General features: G+C 43.9%; 3 protein-coding genes across 3 annotated transcripts; 1 reads left to right on the top strand and 2 right to left on the bottom strand.

The window, feature by feature from the left end:
- Positions 1-2065: 2065 nt before the first annotated feature.
- On the bottom strand, positions 2066-5760 carry LOC127331609 (uncharacterized). Its single transcript, XM_051357784.2, has 9 exons — positions 5631-5760; positions 5248-5503; positions 4800-5051; positions 4587-4702; positions 4164-4228; positions 3834-4081; positions 3314-3461; positions 2541-2581; positions 2066-2440 (listed from the first exon to the last, which is right to left on the bottom strand). Exons 1-9 carry the CDS (start codon positions 5733-5735, stop codon positions 2316-2318), a joined length of 1356 nt encoding a protein of 451 aa, XP_051213744.1. The 5' UTR covers positions 5736-5760; the 3' UTR covers positions 2066-2315.
- Positions 5761-5893: 133 nt separating this feature from the next.
- LOC127331610 (small ribosomal subunit protein eS21) lies at positions 5894-7597 on the top strand. Its single transcript, XM_051357785.1, has 4 exons — positions 5894-6040; positions 6525-6608; positions 6694-6826; positions 7353-7597. The coding sequence occupies exons 1-4, from the start codon at positions 5898-5900 to the stop codon at positions 7413-7415; spliced, it is 423 nt and encodes a 140-aa protein (XP_051213745.1). The 5' UTR covers positions 5894-5897; the 3' UTR covers positions 7416-7597.
- A 1293-nt stretch (positions 7598-8890) lies between these two features.
- Positions 8891-10442, bottom strand: LOC127331611 (ferritin-like catalase Nec2). Its single transcript, XM_051357786.2, has 3 exons — positions 9895-10442; positions 9504-9729; positions 8891-9428 (listed from the first exon to the last, which is right to left on the bottom strand). The coding sequence occupies exons 1-3, from the start codon at positions 10425-10427 to the stop codon at positions 9030-9032; spliced, it is 1158 nt and encodes a 385-aa protein (XP_051213746.1). The 5' UTR covers positions 10428-10442; the 3' UTR covers positions 8891-9029.
- Positions 10443-20902: the final 10460 nt, after the last annotated feature.

The raw sequence follows: 20902 nt of genomic DNA, 5'->3' as shown, positions 1-20902 counted from the left end.
GCATTAATGATAAAGAATTCCTATCACTCCAATGAGTGTGTCCCATATAATGGACCTTCTGATACAAAAGGTATGATATAAATATCAGTACACAAAAAGCAAAAGAAAATGAATTGTTCAATACTTACCAAACTAACAACAAACTTATGATTACCCTTGACAGGATGATTATAATCTCCACATACCCTGACAATTTGTTGTATTCGCTATCGCCACCCACAGCAAAAAAGCATGTCGACGCCAAATATTTGACCGTTGTTGAAAACGTGGTGGATATTCTTAAATTTAACTAGGATGTTTCGAATTGACTCTTCCAACCGGAACTTTTAACAACTACTAGATGAAGTTACTATTCAGAAAAAAATACCTTTGCTACAAATCCTACAACAATAGTTCACATCACTAGATAAATCCAAGAAATATTCCTTTAGTGCATTACTCTCTACATTAACTAATGTTTCACACAGTTTTCGTACTCGGAGGACGCCCTTGCTAGGTCGGTTCCCTATTCTCCTAGACCCCGTTCGTCGATGGCACAATGATCGAACAAAGATAGACATGCACATGAAAATTTTAGCTATAAAGCACAATCACGAGATTGGATTATGAGTAACCAACAAGATCATCAAAGAAATATCAAGTTTAATACCACATAAAGGTCGCATTGACCCTTACTCATTTAGCTTCATACATAATTGGGTTGCTATTTTATGTCAGAGATAACATGATAATTCAAACTATCACCAAGAATCTTCAAGAACTAGACAAAAAGTTAAGCAGACAAAATTGGTTTCAGAATTCTTGCCCTAAACAAGAAGTTTGGAGAAACTAGGACAGCTGCTGCTCAAACTTGTGAGGATAAACTTATCGATACCAAAAGGGAATTACAAGTATCTAATATTGCAACGTTGATTTTACATACATCTTCCTCTATATTCATTATTTGTCATGTTTTTATCCCTACAACGTTGCCACAGCCCCTTGAGTTATTCTGTTGTCACACTAGTTTACATTTGTAAATAAAACAACCATGAATATATAGAAAATATAGCCACGTAGAATTCCAAAAACATTAAAGTTTTCGCTTCACATAATTCAAATGAACATATATCAATTTTTTTTAGAACACTTACATTTTCAAAGATGCCACTAACGCGTTATATGGAAGGTGCTCAAATTTGGTCCAAGAGCATCAAGTGCTACAGACTTGCTTGTAATAAACATGCATATGATTGAGTGTTTTCTAGACGAAAATTAGATCTACCATAGCTTTGACAGTGCAATGGACAATCCACATGACTTACTACCTTGCCAAGTTTCTGAACTAGCTGACTCCTATCGGGATAGTCCTGCACACCCTTGAAACGAAGATAAACTGCCATGTCATACTCCTGAGGAACATTGACCCAACTAACGGGTTGTGTAATGGCACGAGGCTTGTGGCTCTTGGGTTACAAAGGAACACAATCAATGCGGAGATTGTGATAAGGTAGCACGCTTGGTGGAGGGTGTTCTTCCTTGGATACCTCTCCGCCCCTCCTACGATGGCATGTTCCGGTTCAGATTCAAGAGGAAGCAGTTCCTAGTCAGGCTCAACTTTACCATGAGAATCAACAAGGCACAAGGGCAGACTATTTCGATAGTTGATGCTTACCTATCAGGAATTCAGGATTCAGGACCGGTATTCTCTCATGGCCAGCTCTACATTGCGTTGTCCCGAGCCACCGCAAAGAGCAACACCACCATCATCGCCATCAAACACAAGGCGAAGGACTAGATCAAGATTTCAAAGAAGCAAAAAAGAAAAACTAAAAAAAAAAACCATTTATGACGTGGCCATTATCATTATGACTTGCTAGGGGATCTGGGGAATTCAAAATGCTTAAGTTTTAAGAACAAAACTCCTATCCAAGGATGGAACTGTTTGCGCAAACAAGAACTCACCATGGTTATCCATCAGGCAAAGCTGCCTGGATAGATCTATAATTGCAACCTATTGTCTTTTTTTTTTCCTTTTTGCACGTAAATATTTTTTTATAACATATATATACAGTAGGACACTCTCTTGTTTCGTTGGGAAAAAAGCAGAGAAAGAAAAGACCACGTATGCAAACTAGACCAGGTTGCATTTAGTATTCTCCATATTGTGCAACAATGAAATAACCACACCTGAGTACAGACTAGGTACTGGGTAAATAATGAACTAATGTTGTTAACTCCATTCATGAAATACAAGTTTCATTATATAATTCCTAGCTCATCCATGACGTACTTGGTTGGAATGTACCTAAATTTTTAGGAATCAGCATCGATCCTTAGTCCATGTAGTGAGGTGTTGTTTGGACAAAAAGTTCCTCATCTTCTTCGTCATCATCATCTTCATCGGCCCCTACCCAGTTGCTTGGGTGATGCTGCGAACGAGGGTTATCACTCACAACATCTGTGGCAAAAGATAACCAGTTAGCTAGACATTCAGTTGCAACATAAATACATCAGTAAATAATGATTGATCTGTATGGGTTTTTGCTCAGATAATTAACCAGGAGGCTCTTCCAAGTGATCCTTTTGCACAGGCTGCACTCTGTAGTACAAATTAGTTAAAGAAGCAAGTTTCGGAAGTAGGAAAGCAGACATACTTTAAAAAAAACATCTATGACTCACATAGAATTAAAAATCTGCATTAACATTATATATATTGACACAATTGGCTAATTACTTGTGTAGGATTTAACAAATGTATAGTGACCTAATTGCCATAGCAAGATGTGTTTGATTACTTCATCAGTAACCATTCCTCACTGAGTGTCTACAAGATGATTCTTTTGTGGACTCCAACATTTTGTATCAGATAGTCATCAGTCATTAAATCGGAGCACTGTATTTATCAGCATATCTCCTTCAAGTAGAAGAATGCCAGGTATGACTGTGATTTCACACCCTATCAAAAGTTGGAATTATATGGTTTGAACTAGCTGAAATGGAGTAGATACCAAAAACTCCGAGGAAGATAGGTAAGTGAAGCAAGGGTTTGGTCTGCCTAGTTCTACAACATGTGGGGCGGAAAGATGCTCTGTTGTGGGATGCTGCTATAGTGGCATTATAATCCCACCTTAAGCACATGTCAATTATACTGGCCCAATTTCCTAGAGAGGACAGGGAAAATGTGTTCTGTTATGGCGCCAGATTAGCTAAGTTGGCAGCCAAGAGATATGCCAGATAATTATATAGCTGCAAGTCCTGACGTTTATGGTACCAATTTATATCACCTAAATAAATTATCAAAAATAATAAGTGAAGCAACTTAAAAGGATACATATAGTTTGCGTTATCTGTGACTGGCAGCTTGCAGGGAGCATTGCTAATAGGCGGCATTGACGTGTCATTCAGTACGCGATCTCTTCCATTTCTTTCCTTCTGGGCACGTGTTTCGGCGTTAGCCTCATGGCTTTTGGGAGTAACACCTGTTCAAGAAAGCTTGCTTACGTTTAGCTAGCTTTGGTGATAAATAAACAGGATAATGCTAGGAATCAGAGATGAAAGAATTTTTTCAGTCACCAGTAAGTTCTAAGAACACCTAGGCATGTGGAAGACCATGCACTATGGTCTGACATTGACCTGACAAAAGTGGCCAAGATGTTTCCTACATGCGTTTTGGCCATGCATAGGTTCTCATCAGACCACAATGGTGCACAGATTGATATATGTATGCATGTCTCAAGTGTGACCATATCAATGGCTAACAAGAACAACAACAACAACATCAAAGCCTTTTTCCCAAGCAAGTTGGGGTAGGCTAATGGCTAACAAGAACAATTTGCCAAAAAGATACACACCTGAAAGCTCCGACCATACTCTTGTGTGGTTTGAGAAATTTTCCGGAGCTGGTGATGGTACACCAGCAGCAGCAGCAGCAGCAGCAGCAGCTCTTGGTTCTTCTGCATGATGCGCCGAAGTAGGTGGTTGCTGAGGAACATTGCCATCATTCAGTTGTGAAACAAGCATAGTGGCTAGAACTAGAGTTGCATCGAAATCAGAACTTGATCCATCATCCAATCCAAATCTTGGGGCCAACAGCACAGGTCTGCAGTTCAAATGAAGCCTCACATGTCACGAGTGAGAAGCAGTCCAAAAACATATCAAGATTCGATCAGTAAACTGCTTACTCGCCAGCCTTCTCGTAGAATAGGAGAATATCAGCCTCACATCCTTCACAAAATGTTAACAGTGCCTAGAACAGAAAAACATATCTCTCAAGAGTCAAGACTTGTGCGAAGAAAGGTACTAGAGCAAAAGACAGAGCCATTATCTTCAACTTCAATAAATTGCCAAACCCTTCTTGTATATATTGTTGTAAAAGTAGAGATGATATAGTGTTGCTTGCATTCTGAGCTTGACTATAAGTGAGGACACATAAACAATTATTTCCTGAAAGTGAAACCACTACTGCTTTTAAACAGAAATATTTCCGGACTCATTTAAAAGCAAATAGGTTCCAACTTATTTCCCATTTCAAAGGAGGCATCTCTTATTTCTTCTATGTTCATGTCATAAAATCTTTTTTAAGAAGAGAGAAGGGCTAGAACCACCTTCAATTCCTTCACCCCAAAAGTGACATCTACCGGATCACCAGCATGCACATACTCCAAGAACTCCTCTGCTGGGTCGATCCACAGTTGCGTGTGCAGCCTACTGTCGTAGTCATCTGCAACCCAAAAACCACATCACAGTTCACAACCCAGCCACCGGCAAAATTCAAGCTAAATTTCACCACCGCGCCAGCCACATCAAAAGAATGGCACCTTTCGTCGGGTCGATGTAGCTTAGCAGCTCAACTGCCTTGCCCCCAATGTCGTCATCTACGCCGGGCAACCCCGCAGCAGGCTCGGTGGCGATGATGGTGAGCTCCTGCAGGGAGGACTGGAAATTGGAGAGCAGGCGCGTGAGGTCCCGCGGCCGTATGGCGAGGCGGCTGGGGAAGCGGGTGCGGTCGAGCGCCAGAGTCTGCACCTCGGACTCCGCGGTGCACGAGATCCGGTACGTCTTCTTCAACCCTTGACAACACAGCACGCCAAAAGGCATCAGAGTCGCACGGAAATTTTGGGGAAAGAGCGCCCGCGCCAAACGGCGAAATTGGCGGGAAAACGGGGGGAAATGCGCGCCGATGCGAAACTGGGAGCAGTAGAGCCTCGCCAATGGCGGAACCCTAGAGTGAGGTAGGGGGTGAGGGGCTAGGGAGTATGTATGTACCGTTGAGGCAGTGGATGACGAACTCGAGCTTGGACGCGTCGTGGTGCGGGAGCGAGGCGTTGATGCGGTCGATGGCGGCGGTGGGCGTGCGGAGCACGGCCAGGACGGACTTGAGGAGGACGCTGCACTGGAGCGGCGTGGACGACGCGGCGGCGGCGGTGCCGTCGGCGGGGAGGTGGAAGTGGTCGAAGAAGTCGCGCTTGAGGGAGACGGACGCGAACGCCGATCTCGAGCTGTTGAGCGTGTGCAGCTCCAGCTGGAAACCGAACGCAGAAGCATCAGATTAAGAAATCGTCAGAACCGCCCGCCGCTGCGGCGCAGAACGGCAACAAAATCGCGCGCGCCGAACGGGGGTTGGGGGGCTGCGATGGACGACGGCGGACCTTGTCGGGGTATGCCTGGAAGACGAGCTCGGAGCCGATGCGGGCGAGGCAGGTGACGCACCGGCTGAACGTCCGCAGCGCGCCGCCGCTCATCGACAGCTCCATGGCCGGCGTCTGGTTTGGGTTTGGGGACTGGAGGCGGAGGAGGGAAAAGGGAAAGGGGCCGGTTACCAAAAAACGTGGGCCTCGGTGTAATGGGCTGGGCCTCAACAAATACCTCGCAACGGCCCAAGGAGAGCCGTGCGTTCCAAACGGCGTCTCGCTGCCATGTGGGTCCACGACAGGATACTAGGGTTTACGAAGCCATCCTCCCCCATCTCGTGCTATAAAGTCCTTGGCCTCTCACACCCTTGCGCCGCCGCCGCACCAGCTCCTCTTCGTCCTCCCGCAGCCGCCTTCGAGAGATCAAGGTGCGTCCCTCTCTGCATCCTGCGCCCCAATCCTTCCTGTAATCTCTCGCTCGATCTGCTGTTCCCCCGTTTTGTGTGTTCTCCGGTTCGATGATTCCATGGCGTATGTTAGGGACGAATTGTTTAGTTAGCGGGGATTGTTTTGAAAGATCTATGGTTAGTGTAGCGCACGATGCTTTGCATGGTCCGCAAGATGGAGTTAACCCATAGTAAATACCTGGAGGTAGCAACTGTACTATGGAATTGTTAGTTAAGCAGGGAGCTTGTATACCAGATCCTGTTAGTCTTGTATTTATTTTAAAACAGCAATCGATTCCTATCATGTCGTTTGAATCAGATTTGAAAACATCATTTGCGTTAATACGAGTTTCGTATTGCTGTTGGGTAGTTCAATGGATAGAGAACTCTGGAGATTTCCTATTTAGTGGACAAAAGTCGATTTCCTGCGAGCCTTTGTCTAACTGTTGTCTTTGCCCCTTTGCAGTAGCTGTTGTGGTACCTGCTCTCCAGCCGCCACCATGCAGAACGAGGAGGGTACCATGGTGGACCTCTACGTCCCCAGGAAGTGGTAGGCTTGATTGATGCTCACTCCCAGCGAAATGGTGTATGTCTTGCTTTGGTGGATGTGTGACAATCCCTTCTTGTTCTTGCAGCTCGGCCACCAACAGGATCATCACCGCCAAGGACCATGCCTCTGTCCAGATCAACATCGGACATGTTGATGAGAATGGGCTCTATGATGGCCGCTTCACCACCTTCGCTCTCTCTGGATTCGTCCGTGCTCAGGTAATTATCTTTGTCTACCTGATTCTCCTTGCAGTAATACATTTGAGATGTAATGTTCCCTAGTCATCAGATTAGTTTCTTCATATGTGGAATATGTTTTGTTGTAGATCCTGATTTATGATGTGCTGACATTAAACTCGAATTCAGTTTATGCATATAAATTCACTAGTCCAACTTGCCTGCAATGTGTAGACTCAGTGACTCATAATATCTACTGCTCTGTAAACTGGCTTGTTTTTAGTTTGTTTCTAATATTGGGCTGGGAGTTTACCTAAATGATGGCAATTGTGTTTTCTTTAATGTCTTACGTTGAGGAATCCTATAATGTTCTTGTATTGCGGCATCTTAACTTTCGGAAAGCACATTTTTGACATTGGCTCATTGCATTAGTCATAAGTTCATTCAGTTCGATTTCTCAGATGCACCCTAATAGGTATTCATTTCAGATTGAGGTGTTTAATGTACACCATGTTTTATCTGATTGTAGTCATGCAGCATCAATACTGATTATATTTCATTGTTGCAGGGTGATGCTGATGGTTCTCTGGACAGGCTGTGGCAGAAGAGGAAGGCTGAGATCAAGCAGTGAGATCAACCAGCTCTAGGTCTCGCTCCTAGTTTCACCAGGAACTCGTTTCAGTTTAATGTCTATCTAGCTCTTGCGTACAATGTCTGTGGTTTCAGTTGTTACTATGGAATCTAAGACTTGATGTCAGTTGGCTCGTTTTCATCTGAGCATGTTATGTTTAATTCTCTGTTGAATGATTGATATATGCTGCTGCCAATTCGTCCCCCTTTGCTGCAAACAGATTTAGTAGAGAACTGGTATCCTATCAACTCTGTATTTGTATGTCTGCGATGGGTAGCCTCAGTTGGTGCAGAGACTAAATTTGTCGGAAATGCATCATTTTTTTTCTTTGTTTGCAGTTGGGACCTACTTTCGTTTCACTGTCTCAGATCTGTGCTGTCCTGTGGCAAACACCATCCGCAGCCTGTTGATTGATGCCTACTATCATAGTCTAGTTAATTTGCAGGCATCTGCTTATGATCTACTCTTTCTGTTAGGGATTATAAGGCATCATGTTTCCCTATGTAACTACGTAATAAAAGATATATTTTATAGAACATACTTCCTCCGTTTTGAAATAGTCTACATTCTAGCCGCAAAATTTGTTCTAAAATACTCTACATTCTAGCTTTTAGTCAACAACAACACTGAAAATGAGGTGGTTTTACTCTTTTTATTGGATGTTGTTATTTTCAATGTAGCTTGGATTGGTTGTTCAAATATCTAAGTAGTACTAATAAATGCATTACTAATTTGTCTCATTTTTTCTAGAATGTAGACTAAATCAGAACGGAGGAGTATGTCATTAGGAATTGTAGATGTTCTACTTTCTATTTTTCTAATGACATAATTTTTGCATTCCCTAATGGAGTTAGTACCTTAGTATTCGTTGGTGGCTATCACCATATGCACCAGTTCCTGTGTATGGAGCGGTAGCCCACCACTCGATGCAAATGCAAGCTTTTCGACAGCTGATAATGGCTTCCTTCTCGTACCAACTTCTGTCTATTTTTTAATTGGCATCCTCTTACCTTGTCGGGCCATTTCCATCGAAGCCAAAAACCTCTAAAAAGCTTTCGAAGGGTTGCCCCAAATCATAGGTGTAAATTAACTCTAAAACCCCAAATAAAGAATGCTACAATGTTTGAAATTATCAACTTTTGTGATCCTTAGGCTATAGAGCATGGAGCAGACAGAGAGATGAAAGGACCACCTTCTCCTGCTTGCTTGATCGGAATCTATTCACATTTAGAACAACTGAGCTATCTTTGGCGAAAGCAAAATTTTATTACTCCTCCGATCTATATTACTTGCCACTAAAATGAATGTATCTACAATCGAAATATATCAAGATACATCTACATTCTCATGTAATATGAATCGGAGGGAGTATTTTAACAGGCCTAATCTCTTTATGTCCTCTCACGTGAAGTAGTTCGAACTACAACTGCGACACGAATTATAGAACAGAGGAAGTAGGGATAAAAAGCAACATAAACTTGTTTTGCGGCCTATGCTTGGCTTTCAATATCTTAGACCTTTAACGCTGAAGGTCTTTGTTATTGCACTCATAATCCATTCACCTTTTAGTTATTCACCCTGATGATATATGGGCTAATTAATTTGCAAGGCCCTTTAGTTATCTCCAGCTGCAAATGGCTTGCCAAGAAACTCGCGCGCTATCTTCCCGTTGGCGCCCTCCGGGAAGAACCCGCCAGGCACGTGCTCATCACCGGTGAGGTATAGGATCCTGAGCAGCTGCGCCGGTGTCCGAGGGTAGGAGAGCGAGTCCTTGTCGGCGGAGAGCACATTGGTGCAGATCTTCCCCTCAGCACCGAGCTCGGGCGGCACGGTGAGCCCCTCGTCCTTCACCCCGCACTTGCCCAGCTGGTTCCTCGTCGCCGATATGCGGTCGGTGAACTCTGCCACCGTGATCCCCTTGTAGGGCGGCACCGTCTCGCGCTGCCGGTCGAAGAGGAGCGCACGGAAGACGGCGTCCTGCCCGGCCTCCGTGCCTAGCAACCCTGCAAGAAGCTGCGCAGATACATCGCTTACCAACTCTGACAGATTTCGTGTCCATTTGCATGGATTGTTGTGATTTGATTATACCTTTTTACTGTCGTAGCCGTCTATGATTGGGTTTGTGCCGGTGTAGCCGTTGATGCCAAGGTAGGGGATCATGTAGGAGGCGAGCAGGAAGTTGAGGCTGTTGACGTAGGGGTCGAAGGGAGGGTTCAGTTTGTACCCAAAAGCTGCGTCCATCACTCTTGCAAAGTTCTTGGCACTTAGGTCTATCTTTGGCCTTGGAAACCCACCAACTGTCCTCTGGATAGCCCTGCAATGTAATAAACAGCAAAAAAAATGTTGAATCTCAGTAGCAAGTTACTAACAACTGCCATGTTTCAGCTGCCTTACTGCTGGAATGTGCAGCTTCTGTCTGCTATAAGTAACGACGCACTGTAATTCTATAGCACTAGTATAACGTCAGAACTTTACAAACCTCAGGTGGCCAACTTCTTGCAGACCAAACTCCGCGACGACGCGCCAGGTCACCTCGTCGAGGTTGGCCTTCATGGCGCCCACCGGTGGCGGGCCTCCCAGTGTCAGGTTCGGCGCGATCTGGTCGAGCCCCACTCCATACGCCGCGTGCAGGAAGTACTCGGCCTCGGTGTACTCCAGGTTCAGCGCGAACTGCAACGGATCGACGTCGTACGGGAACACCGGGACCGGAATGTGCGGCGCCGATGGCTGGCACTGAGGAGCGCTGCAGCTGGAGGTCTCCGCCGTCGCCCACACTGCCGACGTCTTCGCCGGAGGACAGGTAGGGTCGACGGCATGCTCCGACGACGCCTTGCACGAGCAGGCTAGGAGGAGCAACAGTAGGAGAGGAGTGTAGATATGAGATGATGATGACATTGCCATCTTAACTGACGGTTTACGCATCCGACGAGGCTGGCGGAACTCTGAACTCTGAAGGTACACGGTGTGATGTTTGCAAAATTTATAGTGAATTAGCAATCCATATCCAACCATCTGGTTACCTGCCGTCTGCTCTTTTCTGGAACTAATAGCTAACCACCATTCGTCAAGTGTCATTATTGTCAAAGAAAATATTTTGTGAGAAATCTTGCTAGCTGATAGATACTTGAAGGTATCTGCAAACAGATTACTTGCTTGAACCGAGAAGCGAGCCATTGAAGTCCAGATGTACTCGCAGACAAATCACTTTCTCGAGATGACTGAATTCAAATTGGATTGCCATGGCTTTTATGGCTGCCACTTTTCTTCAGCCTATATCTGGATCATACCATATGCAGGCCGCAGATGCTATCACTAGGTGAGAGGTGAGTTTCTTTTGATCACTTTGTCAAGATTTTCTTCGCAGATGATATATTTACACACGGCAGTTAACGTAGTTGTTCTCACATTGTGCAGAGAATCAATTCTTTCCTCGTTTATAATTCCCCATGGGGGTTACCCTTTCCTTTGTTGGAAATCTTAAGGTATTTGGCAACCATGCCTGCAACTGCAATTGTAACCACATGAACCAGCTACCTTGCTGACTAAAATGAATTACTGACCTCCTGACTTAATGTTGTGGTTGAACTTGAACTGTTATCTTTTCCTTTACATTGGGCGTGATGCTTAAAAGATGAGATCAAGGCAAACATCTGCACAACAACTCTGATATATCAGCCATGTAATTTGCCTTGCTATCGAATGGTCTTGTGATTACGCAAAGCGGGCATAATTATCTCTATATACAGCGCTAGGAGAAAACAGTTAGCCAGATTACCTCTATAGTTAGTTAAGCATAAGTAGGCTGAAAAACAGCTAAAATGCTTGCTTGCAGGCACAAATTCCTAGGCTGGTTGAGAATGCACCTACACTGCTTTCCTGAAGGCACAAAGCAAATTGATCTTTGACTATAGATTGGAGTTCTTAAAATTGACTGTGTTTACAGTTGGTTTTACAGAAGATGGAGTACTAATGAATATCTAAAGACCTGGCATGATACCCTAACAACACAAATGAAAATGACTCACGTAAACGGAAGTCTGAGCATTTGAAATCAAATTCATGTCAATTCTCAACTTTATCGTTGTTTTGTAGATCTTGACGAATAAATCAAAAGCATGTCAATTCTCAACTTTAATGTTGGTTTTTAGATCTTGACGAATAAATCAAAAGCGTGCCAATTCTTAACTTTATCGTTGTTTTGTATGTCTTGACGATTTCCTGATTTTCTTGATGTTGTCTATGTCATTTCGGCATGTTGCAAGCTCATGTGTGTTTTACTGCAAACACACAAGGGGCATGCTGCGACGGCTCCGGATATCTGCTATAAACATTTATAGTGTGAGAAATCTTGACAACTGATAGATTACTTGCTTGAGCCGAGAAGCGGGCCATTAAAGTCCAGGTGTACTTGCAGGAAGATCACTTTCTTCAGATGATTGAATTCAAAGTGGATTGCCATAGCTCGTATGGCTGCAACTTTATTCAGCCTTATCTGGATGATCCCATATGCAGGCCACAGATGCTATCACTTGGTGAGAGGTGAGTTCTTTCTGATCACTTTGTCAAGATTTTCTTCGCAGATGATATATGGTTGTTGTCAGGGTGTCCAGTGAGTTCAGTTCTTTCCTTGTTTACAGTTTCCCATGGGGGTTGCCCTTTCCTTTCTTGGAAATCTTCAGGTATTTCATAAGCATATCTTCAATTGTAACCACATGAACCATCTACCTTGCTGACTGCAATGAATTACTGACCTCCCGACTTTACGTTGTGGTTGAACTTGAACTGCTACCTTTCCCTTTACATTGGGGGATGCTTAAAAGTATAGATCGAAGTAAACAAATGTAGAACAACTCTATGATATGTCAAACGCGTAATTTTGTCTTGCTATCTAATGGTCTTGTAGTTACGCAAAGCAAGCATAATTATCTCTATATACAGGGCTAGGAGAGAACAATAAGCCAAATTACCTCTATAGTTAGTTAAGCATAAGTTGGGTGAAAAACAGCTAAAATGCTTGCTTGCAGGCTGCAGCCACAAATTCCTAGGCTAATTGACAATGCTCGCACACTGATGTCGTGAAGGAACATAGCAAATTGATCTCTGACTATAGATTGGAGCTTTTAAAATTGATTGTATTTACATTTGGTTTTACAAAAGATAGAGTACTAAAGAATATTTAAATACCTGACATGATAATCTGACAGCAAAAGTATTTCACAGTAAACGCAAATGAAAATGACCCACATAAACTGAAATCTCAGCATTTGATTTTTTTTACCCACATAAACACAAAGGAAACTGAAACCAGAGAGAAAGGGAGCTGAGGAACTTCCCCCTCCTACACTCAAAGCCTCTTCCAAAGAATTAAAATACAGGGTTCTTGATAATACTAATAAATATCATGTTATTGTAATCTCTAATCTTTCATAAAGGGAGGAAGAGAACTTGATGATGCTGGAATTTTGGCCATTTGGCCTTTGGCCCATGGCCCATTATCAAATTCTGAAACTCACATGGCCCATTTCAAAAATCAGTGGCAGCACTAGTGGGGGCTAAAGTTTAGTCCCACATTGCTAGTTGAAGAGAGTTGGAGTGGTATATAAGGTGGGCTGTTCTAGTCCTAGTAAGTGAGTGAGAAGAGAGAGAGACTCCTCCTCCTCCGCCGCACGCCTCGCCTCGCCTCGTCACGCCGCGCCGCGGGTTGCGGGAATCTCGCCGAGCCGAGCTTATCTTTTTGCTGTTTGGGAAATTAATTGTTCCCGAACCGCACTACATAAGACCCTGCGCAACCCCTAGCCGCAACGACTAGACGCATACGCGACTACCTGTTTCCAGTTTATTGCACCTCCGCCTTCATCTTCCTCATCCCGTCCGTCGGCGTCCACCGACTGCCGGGACAGTAGGCCTCCGGAACCCTGCCTCTCGTGAACCTGTACGGTGAGGGACAGGAGCGCTCCGGCGCGACTACTGGCATCACGACGTCGTCATCGGATGATGAGTTCCGCCACACCGACAACTTCTTCCCGGACCTCAGCGATTTCTTCGGCAACCTCAACATGGGTGACAACGACACTGCTGCGAAGTATGTGATCTTGTCGTTTCTCTTTCAGTTTCTGTTACAGTTTCTTCTTGTAGTTTATGTGGTAGATGCGATCAATTTGTCTAGTTTAGATGTGATCTGTTCATCTACCTTACTAGTCTGCACGATTGGTTTATTCGCTATTTTCATAGTCATGATTTATCAATTACTTGTACGGATTATTTCATATGGATATTTGCTTATATATTCAACAATCCAAAAATCTGATTATAGGCAAATCAATTCAAGCAGTGTTGCTGCCGTTACTCGACCTCCCCTCTTTGATGGTATGCATTACAAGAGGTGGCGCACAAAGGCAGTTCATATGGTTTACAAACCTAGGCTGTTTTAGCGCCACAGATGCTAAACCTGAGGGGCCTCATTCTGCAGAGGAGCATGAAAAGTTTGAGAAGGTCGACGCCATGTTTAAGGCGGCCTTGTTCAGCATTCTTGGGGACAACATTATTGACCCGTACATGGCTTTCGACCATGGTAAAGATGCGTGGGATGCGCTCGAGGCCAAATTTGGGGTCTCGGACGCTGGCACTGAATTGTATGTCATGGAGCAATACTATGACTACAGGATGACTAATGAGCGCTCCGTGGTTGAGCAGGCTCATGAGATTCAGTCCCTTGCCAAAGAACTTGAGCAGTTTAAGTGTACCTTACCAGAAAAATTTGTGGCCGGTGGCATTATTGCCAAGCTTCCTCCCTCGTGGAGGAACTTTGCTACTTCTCTGAAACATAAGAGACAAGAGTTTTCCGTTTCGGATCTCATTGGCTCACTTCATGTGGAAGAGAAGGCGAGAGCAAAGGACACACGCGCTCGTAATTTTGAGGGAGGTTCTAGTGCCAATGTGGTACAGAAGAAGAACTTACAATCTCACAAGTCTAAGAATAAGAACAATGGAAAAGGTAAGTTTGACGAGAAGAACAAAGCCTCCAACTCAACCAATTTCAAGAGGAAGACTCCTTATAATAAGAAAGGGAACTGCCATGTTTGTGGCGCTCCTGGACATTGGGCTGTTGATTGCCCAGAACGCCATGATCGGCGTGGGAACGGCGGCAAGTCCGCAAATGTTTTTATTGGCGTTGATACTGAGATGAAGGACGTTGGGTACGGTATTTCTTCTACTGTCCTTTCAGTATGTAATTCTCATGATTGGTGGATAGACACCGGAGCCAATACACATGTATGTTGATAGGGCAAAGGTGGCCAATCTTTCGATGAGAGTATGATAACGTCGATTTGTTGGTGGAGTTCGTGCTTGACGATCCGACTACACGTGCAAAGCTCGTGCGCCAATGCAATCGCTAGGACAATCTCCGGGAGTTACTGATCTTGCGGATGCACGATCAGCCTGACCAGCGAGGGTCTTAATTCCTACCTGAAATCGAGAACAAGTAAGAACTAATAATGCAATCAGAAGTACTGCGGATATAGAGGAAAGCTTTATTGAAAAGGTGGGATTCCGAATAGTCGGTCTTGTTCTGGGCGTTGGCCTCAAAAGAAGTACATGAGAGTTGCAGCGATGGCTAACTTTTAATCTAATCAAAATCCGAGTCTAAACGTGACGGCTATGGGGGTATTTAAAGGAGGAAAAGGTGGGGTTTCGGCCAGCCATACGTATGGTGGCCGAACCAAACCCTAGAAGGCCTTTCCCCCTTCAATACGGACTCTAAAATGTGGCTGACTTAATTCCTGCGAAAATGACATGGGCCTGGCCCAAAACTAAAGGTGACGCATCACCATATTATGCTATGGACGAAATTATGAAGTGGAGAACTCTAAATTTCGTCCATGTCTTCATCTCTTCTTATGGTGGCTTCAAAGTTCTGAAATCTCCACTTGTGGCGTCATCTTCTATCCTCAAGTGCTTGCTGCCATCTCCTCCATGTGTGATCATGCTCCAATGCTTGTCCTCCTCATCCATGCTAGGTCCATCATTCCTAAGAGTAACAAACATATATGATTTAGGCAGCATCATATTCTCATGTATATGAGGAATAGTTCCAAGAAACGAAAGTACTTGATAGTTAAGTTGTTTGGCACGAGCTCGAGTAATTGGTCCTTGTATTTGTGTAGCTGTAGGTACAGCTGTTGTATCAATAGATGCGATGTCCTCATCATGCCCCCCTTCTTGAATTGAAGTCGTCCTCGACGCAAGCTCATCTTCTTCACCAAAGTAAGGCTTCAAATCTGCAATGTTAAATGTAGGACTTACCGGACCCAATTCTGCAGGAAGCTCAAGTTTATATGCATTATCATTTATTTTCTCTAACACCTTAAAAGGACCAGCGGCACGGGGCATTAACTTAGACTTGCGCAATGCAGGAAAACGATCTTTGCGCAAATGCAACCAAACAAGATCACCAACATCAAACACAACATGCTTTCTTCCTCTATCCCCAGCAATTTTATACTTAGCATTCATGCGTTCTATGTTGTCTTTAGTAGTCTCATGCAATTTTAGTATCAATTCAGCACGTTGTGTAGCATCCAAATCATTTTGCACCGAAGATGGTAAAGGCAACAAATCAATAGGTGCACGTGGTACAAAACCATACACAATCTCAAAAGGGCACATCTTAGTGGTAGAATGCAGCGAACGATTGTAAGCAAATTCAATATAAGGTAAACATTCTTCCCACAATTTTAAGTTCTTCTTCAAAACTGCCCGCAGCATAGTAGATAATGTTCTATTTACTACTTCAGTTTGTCCATCAGTTTGGGGATGACATGTAGTACTAAACAACAATTTAGTCCCCAACTTAGCCCATAAACATCTCCAAAAGTGGCTAATAAATTTAGTATCACGATCAGAAACAATAGTATTTGGCACACCATGTAAACGCACAATTTCGCGAAAGAACAAATCAGCAACATGTGTAGCATCATCAGTTTTGTGACATGGAATAAAGTGTGCCATCTTAGAAAACCTATCCACAACAACAACGATACTATCCCTCTCCTTCTGTGTACGAGGCAAACCCAAAACGAAATCCATAGAAAGATCCTCCCAAGGTACACTAGGAACAGGAAGAGGCATATATAAAGCATGTGGATTAAGTCAAGACTTAGCTTTTTGACATGTAGTGCAGCGTGCCACAAATCTCTCAACATCTCGACGCATACGTGGCCAAAAGAAGTGTGCAGCAAGTACATCCTCCGTCTTCTTCACACCAAAGTGACCCATCAATCCTCCTCCATGCGCCTCCTGCAACAACAAAAGACGAACGGAACTATCTGGGATGCATAGCTTGTTAGCACGGAACACAAATCCATCATTGAGGACGAATTTGTTCCATGTTCTACCATCTTTACAATTCAGCAACACATCTTTAAAATCAGCATCATGCAAGTATTATTCTTTTATGGTTTCTAATCCAAAAATCTTGAAGTCAAGTTGAGATAGCATAGTGTAACGGCGCGACAAAGCATCAGCAATAACATTATCTTTACCCTTTTTTGATAACATAAGGAAAAGACTCAATAAACTCAACCCACTTTGCATGGCGGCGATTCAACTTAGCTTGACTACGAATATGCTTCAAAGATTCATGATCAGAATGTATAATAAATTCTTTAGGCCATAAATAATGTTGCCAAGTTTCTAATGTCCGAACCAGCGCATATAATTCTTTATCATAAGTAGAATAGTTCAGACTAGGCCCACTCAATTTTTCACTAAAATATGCAACAGGTTTGCCCTCTTGTAATAACACACCTCCCAAACCAATTCCACTAGCATCACATTCAAGCTCAAAAGTCTTATTGAAATCAGGAAGTTGGAGTAATGGAGCATGTGTTAACTTATCTTTCAGAATCATGAAGGCTTCTTGTTGTGCATCGCCCCACACAAAGGGCACATCCTTCTTTGTAAGCTCATTCAGCGGTGCAGCAATGGATCCAAAATCTTTCACAAAGTGCCTATAGAAACCAGCGAGGCCAAGAAAGCTCATCACTTGTGTGACCGTCTTTGGCTGTGGCCAACTCTCAATTGCCTCAATCTTGGCTGGATCAACTTCAATGCCTTGCGCAGTAACAACATAGCCAAGAAACGCAACTCGATTGGTGCAAAAGGTGCACTTCTCAAGATTACCATACAAACGTGCATCACGTAAAGCATTGAAAACAGCACGTAAATGATCCAAATGATCCTCCAAAGATTTGCTATAAATCAGAATATCATCGAAGTATACCACCACAAAACGTCCAATAAAAGCACGTAAAACTTCGTTCATCAGTCTCATGAAAGTACTAGGTGCATTAGTTAAACCAAAAGGCATTACTAACCACTCATATAAACTGAACTTAGTTTTAAACGCTGTTTTCCATTCATCTCCTAATTGCATACGAATCTGGTGGTAACCACTACGCAAATCAACTTTAAAGAACATAATAGAACCACTCAACTCATCAAGCATATCATCCAAACGTGATATAGGGTGACGGTATCGAATGGTAATATTATTAATAGCTCTACAATCAGTACACATGCGCGAAGAACCATCTTTCTTAGGTACCAAAATAATAGGAACAGCACATGAACTAAGAGACTCACGGATGTAACCTTTATCTTGGAGAACCTAAATTTATCGCTGAATCTCTTTCGTCTCTTCAGGATTGGTACGATGGCGCACGGTTGGGCAGCGAAGCACCTGGAATCAAGTCAATCTGGTGTTCTATCCCACGGATAGGTGGTAGTCCAGGTGGTACATCTTGTGGAAACACATCAATGAATTCCTGCAAAAGGTTAGCAACCGCAGGTGGCAAAGAAGGAGGCATATCCTCAAATGAAAACAGAACTTCTTTGCAAATAATAGCATAGCATTGAGTAGTGTTCACATCAAGTTCAGCAATATCAGATTTGCTAGCAAGCAAACAAGGATTTTTCAAACGAATTTCAGTAGCATGGTTTGAATCAGATTTAGTATCAGTCTTATGTGGCACAAAATCTGCAGCAACAATCTGATTCTCACTCTTATGTTTCTCCTCGTTTTGGACTCTACTAGCTCTAGCAAGATCATCTTTTACTATTTGTTCAGGAGTCATAGGTTTGAGACCAATTTTCTTTCCATCATGCATAAGAGAATACTGATTAGTTCTACCATTATGAACAGATTCTCTATCAAATTGCCAAGGTCTACCAAGTAACAAAGAACAAGCTTGCATAGGTACAACATCACAATCAACAAAATCAGAATATGTACCAATAGTAAAATGCACACGTGTAGTTCTTGTTACCTTGATCTTCCGAGAGCTCTCAAACTATTGAATGTAGTATGGATGTGTGCGCTGTCTTGTAGGGAGAGAAAGCTTCTCCACCATGTCAACGCTAGCCAGATTATTGCACCTTCCTCCATCAATGATGATCCGTATAGCTCGCTCTTTTACAACGCCTCGTGTTTGGAACAGATTGTGGCGTTGATCATGCTCAGCTTTGCTCAATTGCACGCTCAACACGCGCTGTGCAACTAAGCTCCTGTACTGATCAGCTGTGTCAGCTTCCATTACCTCCATCTCTCTCTCAGAATCAGAATTGGCACCATCACGTGCAGCAATAAGGGCCAATGTATCTTCATCAAAGTCACTTGCAGAATCATATTCTCCATCTTCACGCACCAACATCACACGCTTGGTTCTGCATTCTCTCTCTATGTGACCAAATCCCAAGCATTTGCGACATTGAATGTCGCGCGTCTTCCCCGTGGAGGCCATGGAAGATGAACTCCGAGGAGGACCAGCCGATGGTGGTGGAATAGCAGCAGGAGGTGCTCGTGATGCAGGCGCGGTGTACTTGGAGGTAGTAGGTGCTGGTGCAGTACCACGAGATGGTCGACCTGCAGAAACATTAGCTCTTCTCCATGGTGGTTGACGATCCTGCACTTCACGTTCAGCTTTGCAAGCAAGATGAAACAAGCGAGTTATAGTGTTGTACTCCTTATAATCTAAAATATGCTGAATCTCTTTATTCAAACCACCAAAGAAACATGCAACCATAGCCTCATTATCCTCTACAATACCACAGCGAATCATGACAGTTTGCAATTCTTGATAATAGTCTTCTACAGAATTTTTTCCTTGTTCTAAGCGAGACAATTTTTTCAGCAAATCACGTTGATAATGTGGAGGAACGAAACGAGTACGCATAGCAAGTTTTAAACCAACCCAAGTAGCAGGAATATTTGCTGGATGTGCTCTATAATATTCAGACCACCAAATAGAAGCAAAATCTTTGAACTCACAAGTAGCAGCACTAACACGCAAGTGATCAGGGTATTTTAAACATGCAAAGCGTTGTTCTACTTCCAATTCCCATGTAAGATATGCATCAGGATTATATCTACCCTCAAATGGCGGAATATTCAGTTTCAGTTTAGCAACATGATCATCATCATTACGTACCAGCCGTGGAGGTGGGCGAGCGTTGCGGTTCAGTTGTCGTGGACGACCAGGTGCAGGTTGTTCGACTTCCTCGCCTCCAGCACGTTCTCCTCGACCTGCTCGTCCGCGTCCTCTTCATAGTCCTCGTATCCCTCATCAGAAGGCGCATCAGGTGCGGCTGCTGCGGCAGGAGCGGTACCCGCAGGCACCTCCGCACGAGGAACGCGGCGTGCGCGGCGTTGCACGTTGGCGCGAGGCGGCGGTAACCGAGTCAACAACTCCTGGAACTTGGCGTCGAGCTTGGAGTTGAAAGCTGCCTCGAGGCCATCCAGCTTGTCCAGCGCATCGGTGAGTTTGGCATCCACGTCACCAATGCGCGCCTCGGTGTCGCGTGCATGCCCGCCCAAAAGGTGGGTGAAGTGAGCATGCAACTCCTCACTCGTCATCTTGGCCAGGTCAACAGCGGCCGGTGTAGGTCCTGACATGGTTAGTACTCAAAAAGCACAAATGTATATGCCTAGAAACTACGGAATATGGTGGTTCACGCGCAATTCGTCAAGCAAAATACAAAGCTCTTACAAGTTCTTACCAAACAGGAGGAATGTGATACGGCAACCAACAAAGATCAGCGTCTCCAAAGATTGCCAAAGCGATTACCTGGGGTCGACACAGTTCACGTGGAGACAATATGTGGAGCTGTAGGAAGGCTAATATGGTAGCAAACAACAATTGTCAAAACAGCAATGCAATATTGAAAGTATGCTCAACAACGGTACTGTGCTGGTCCTAGGCTAGACCGTACTAGAGACGCGAGCCTAGAACACTAACAAGGTCACGGCGCGGCACACAAGCAACTAGCAGTGATGATGTGGCGATGATGTGGCGACGCGAGGTGCGAAAAATCACTATGATGGCAAGTGTCTCAAACTGATCCCCAAGGTCTAAAAACAGTATAGCCTCAGAAAAGTTTTTGTCGAAATTTCTGGAAAGTGCTCCGGAAAGCGCGCAGGCGCCAAAAAA

Source organism: Lolium perenne, chromosome 4 (assembly GCF_019359855.2).
Source record: "Lolium perenne isolate Kyuss_39 chromosome 4, Kyuss_2.0, whole genome shotgun sequence".
Classification (NCBI taxonomy): Eukaryota; Viridiplantae; Streptophyta; class Magnoliopsida; order Poales; family Poaceae; genus Lolium; species Lolium perenne.
Note: the sequence above shows the minus strand (reverse complement) of the source record. Positions and strands in the feature narration are given on the sequence as shown.

Bases quoted from the DNA above. Each gene is read 5' to 3' on its own strand.
- LOC127331611 (XM_051357786.2), bottom strand. From the start codon at position 10,427: ATGGTTGGATATGGATTGCTAATTCACTATAAATTTTGCAAACATCAC. The intron at 9,730-9,894 runs GTTTGTAAAGTT...ATTACATTGCAG, and splicing joins CAAGAAGTTGGCCACCTGAG to GGCTATCCAGAGGACAGTTG. The intron at 9,429-9,503 runs GTATAATCAAAT...GTATCTGCGCAG, and splicing joins ACGGCTACGACAGTAAAAAG to CTTCTTGCAGGGTTGCTAGG.
- LOC127331609 (XM_051357784.2), bottom strand. From the start codon at position 5,735: ATGGAGCTGTCGATGAGCGGCGGCGCGCTGCGGACGTTCAGCCGGTGC. The intron at 5,504-5,630 runs GTCCGCCGTCGT...TTCGGTTTCCAG, and splicing joins TCCAGGCATACCCCGACAAG to CTGGAGCTGCACACGCTCAA. The intron at 5,052-5,247 runs GTACATACATAC...TGTGTTGTCAAG, and splicing joins CGTCATCCACTGCCTCAACG to GGTTGAAGAAGACGTACCGG.
- LOC127331610 (XM_051357785.1), top strand. From the start codon at position 5,898: ATGTGGGTCCACGACAGGATACTAGGGTTTACGAAGCCATCCTCCCCC. The intron at 6,609-6,693 runs GTAGGCTTGATT...TTGTTCTTGCAG, and splicing joins CTCTACGTCCCCAGGAAGTG to CTCGGCCACCAACAGGATCA. The intron at 6,827-7,352 runs GTAATTATCTTT...TCATTGTTGCAG, and splicing joins CTGGATTCGTCCGTGCTCAG to GGTGATGCTGATGGTTCTCT.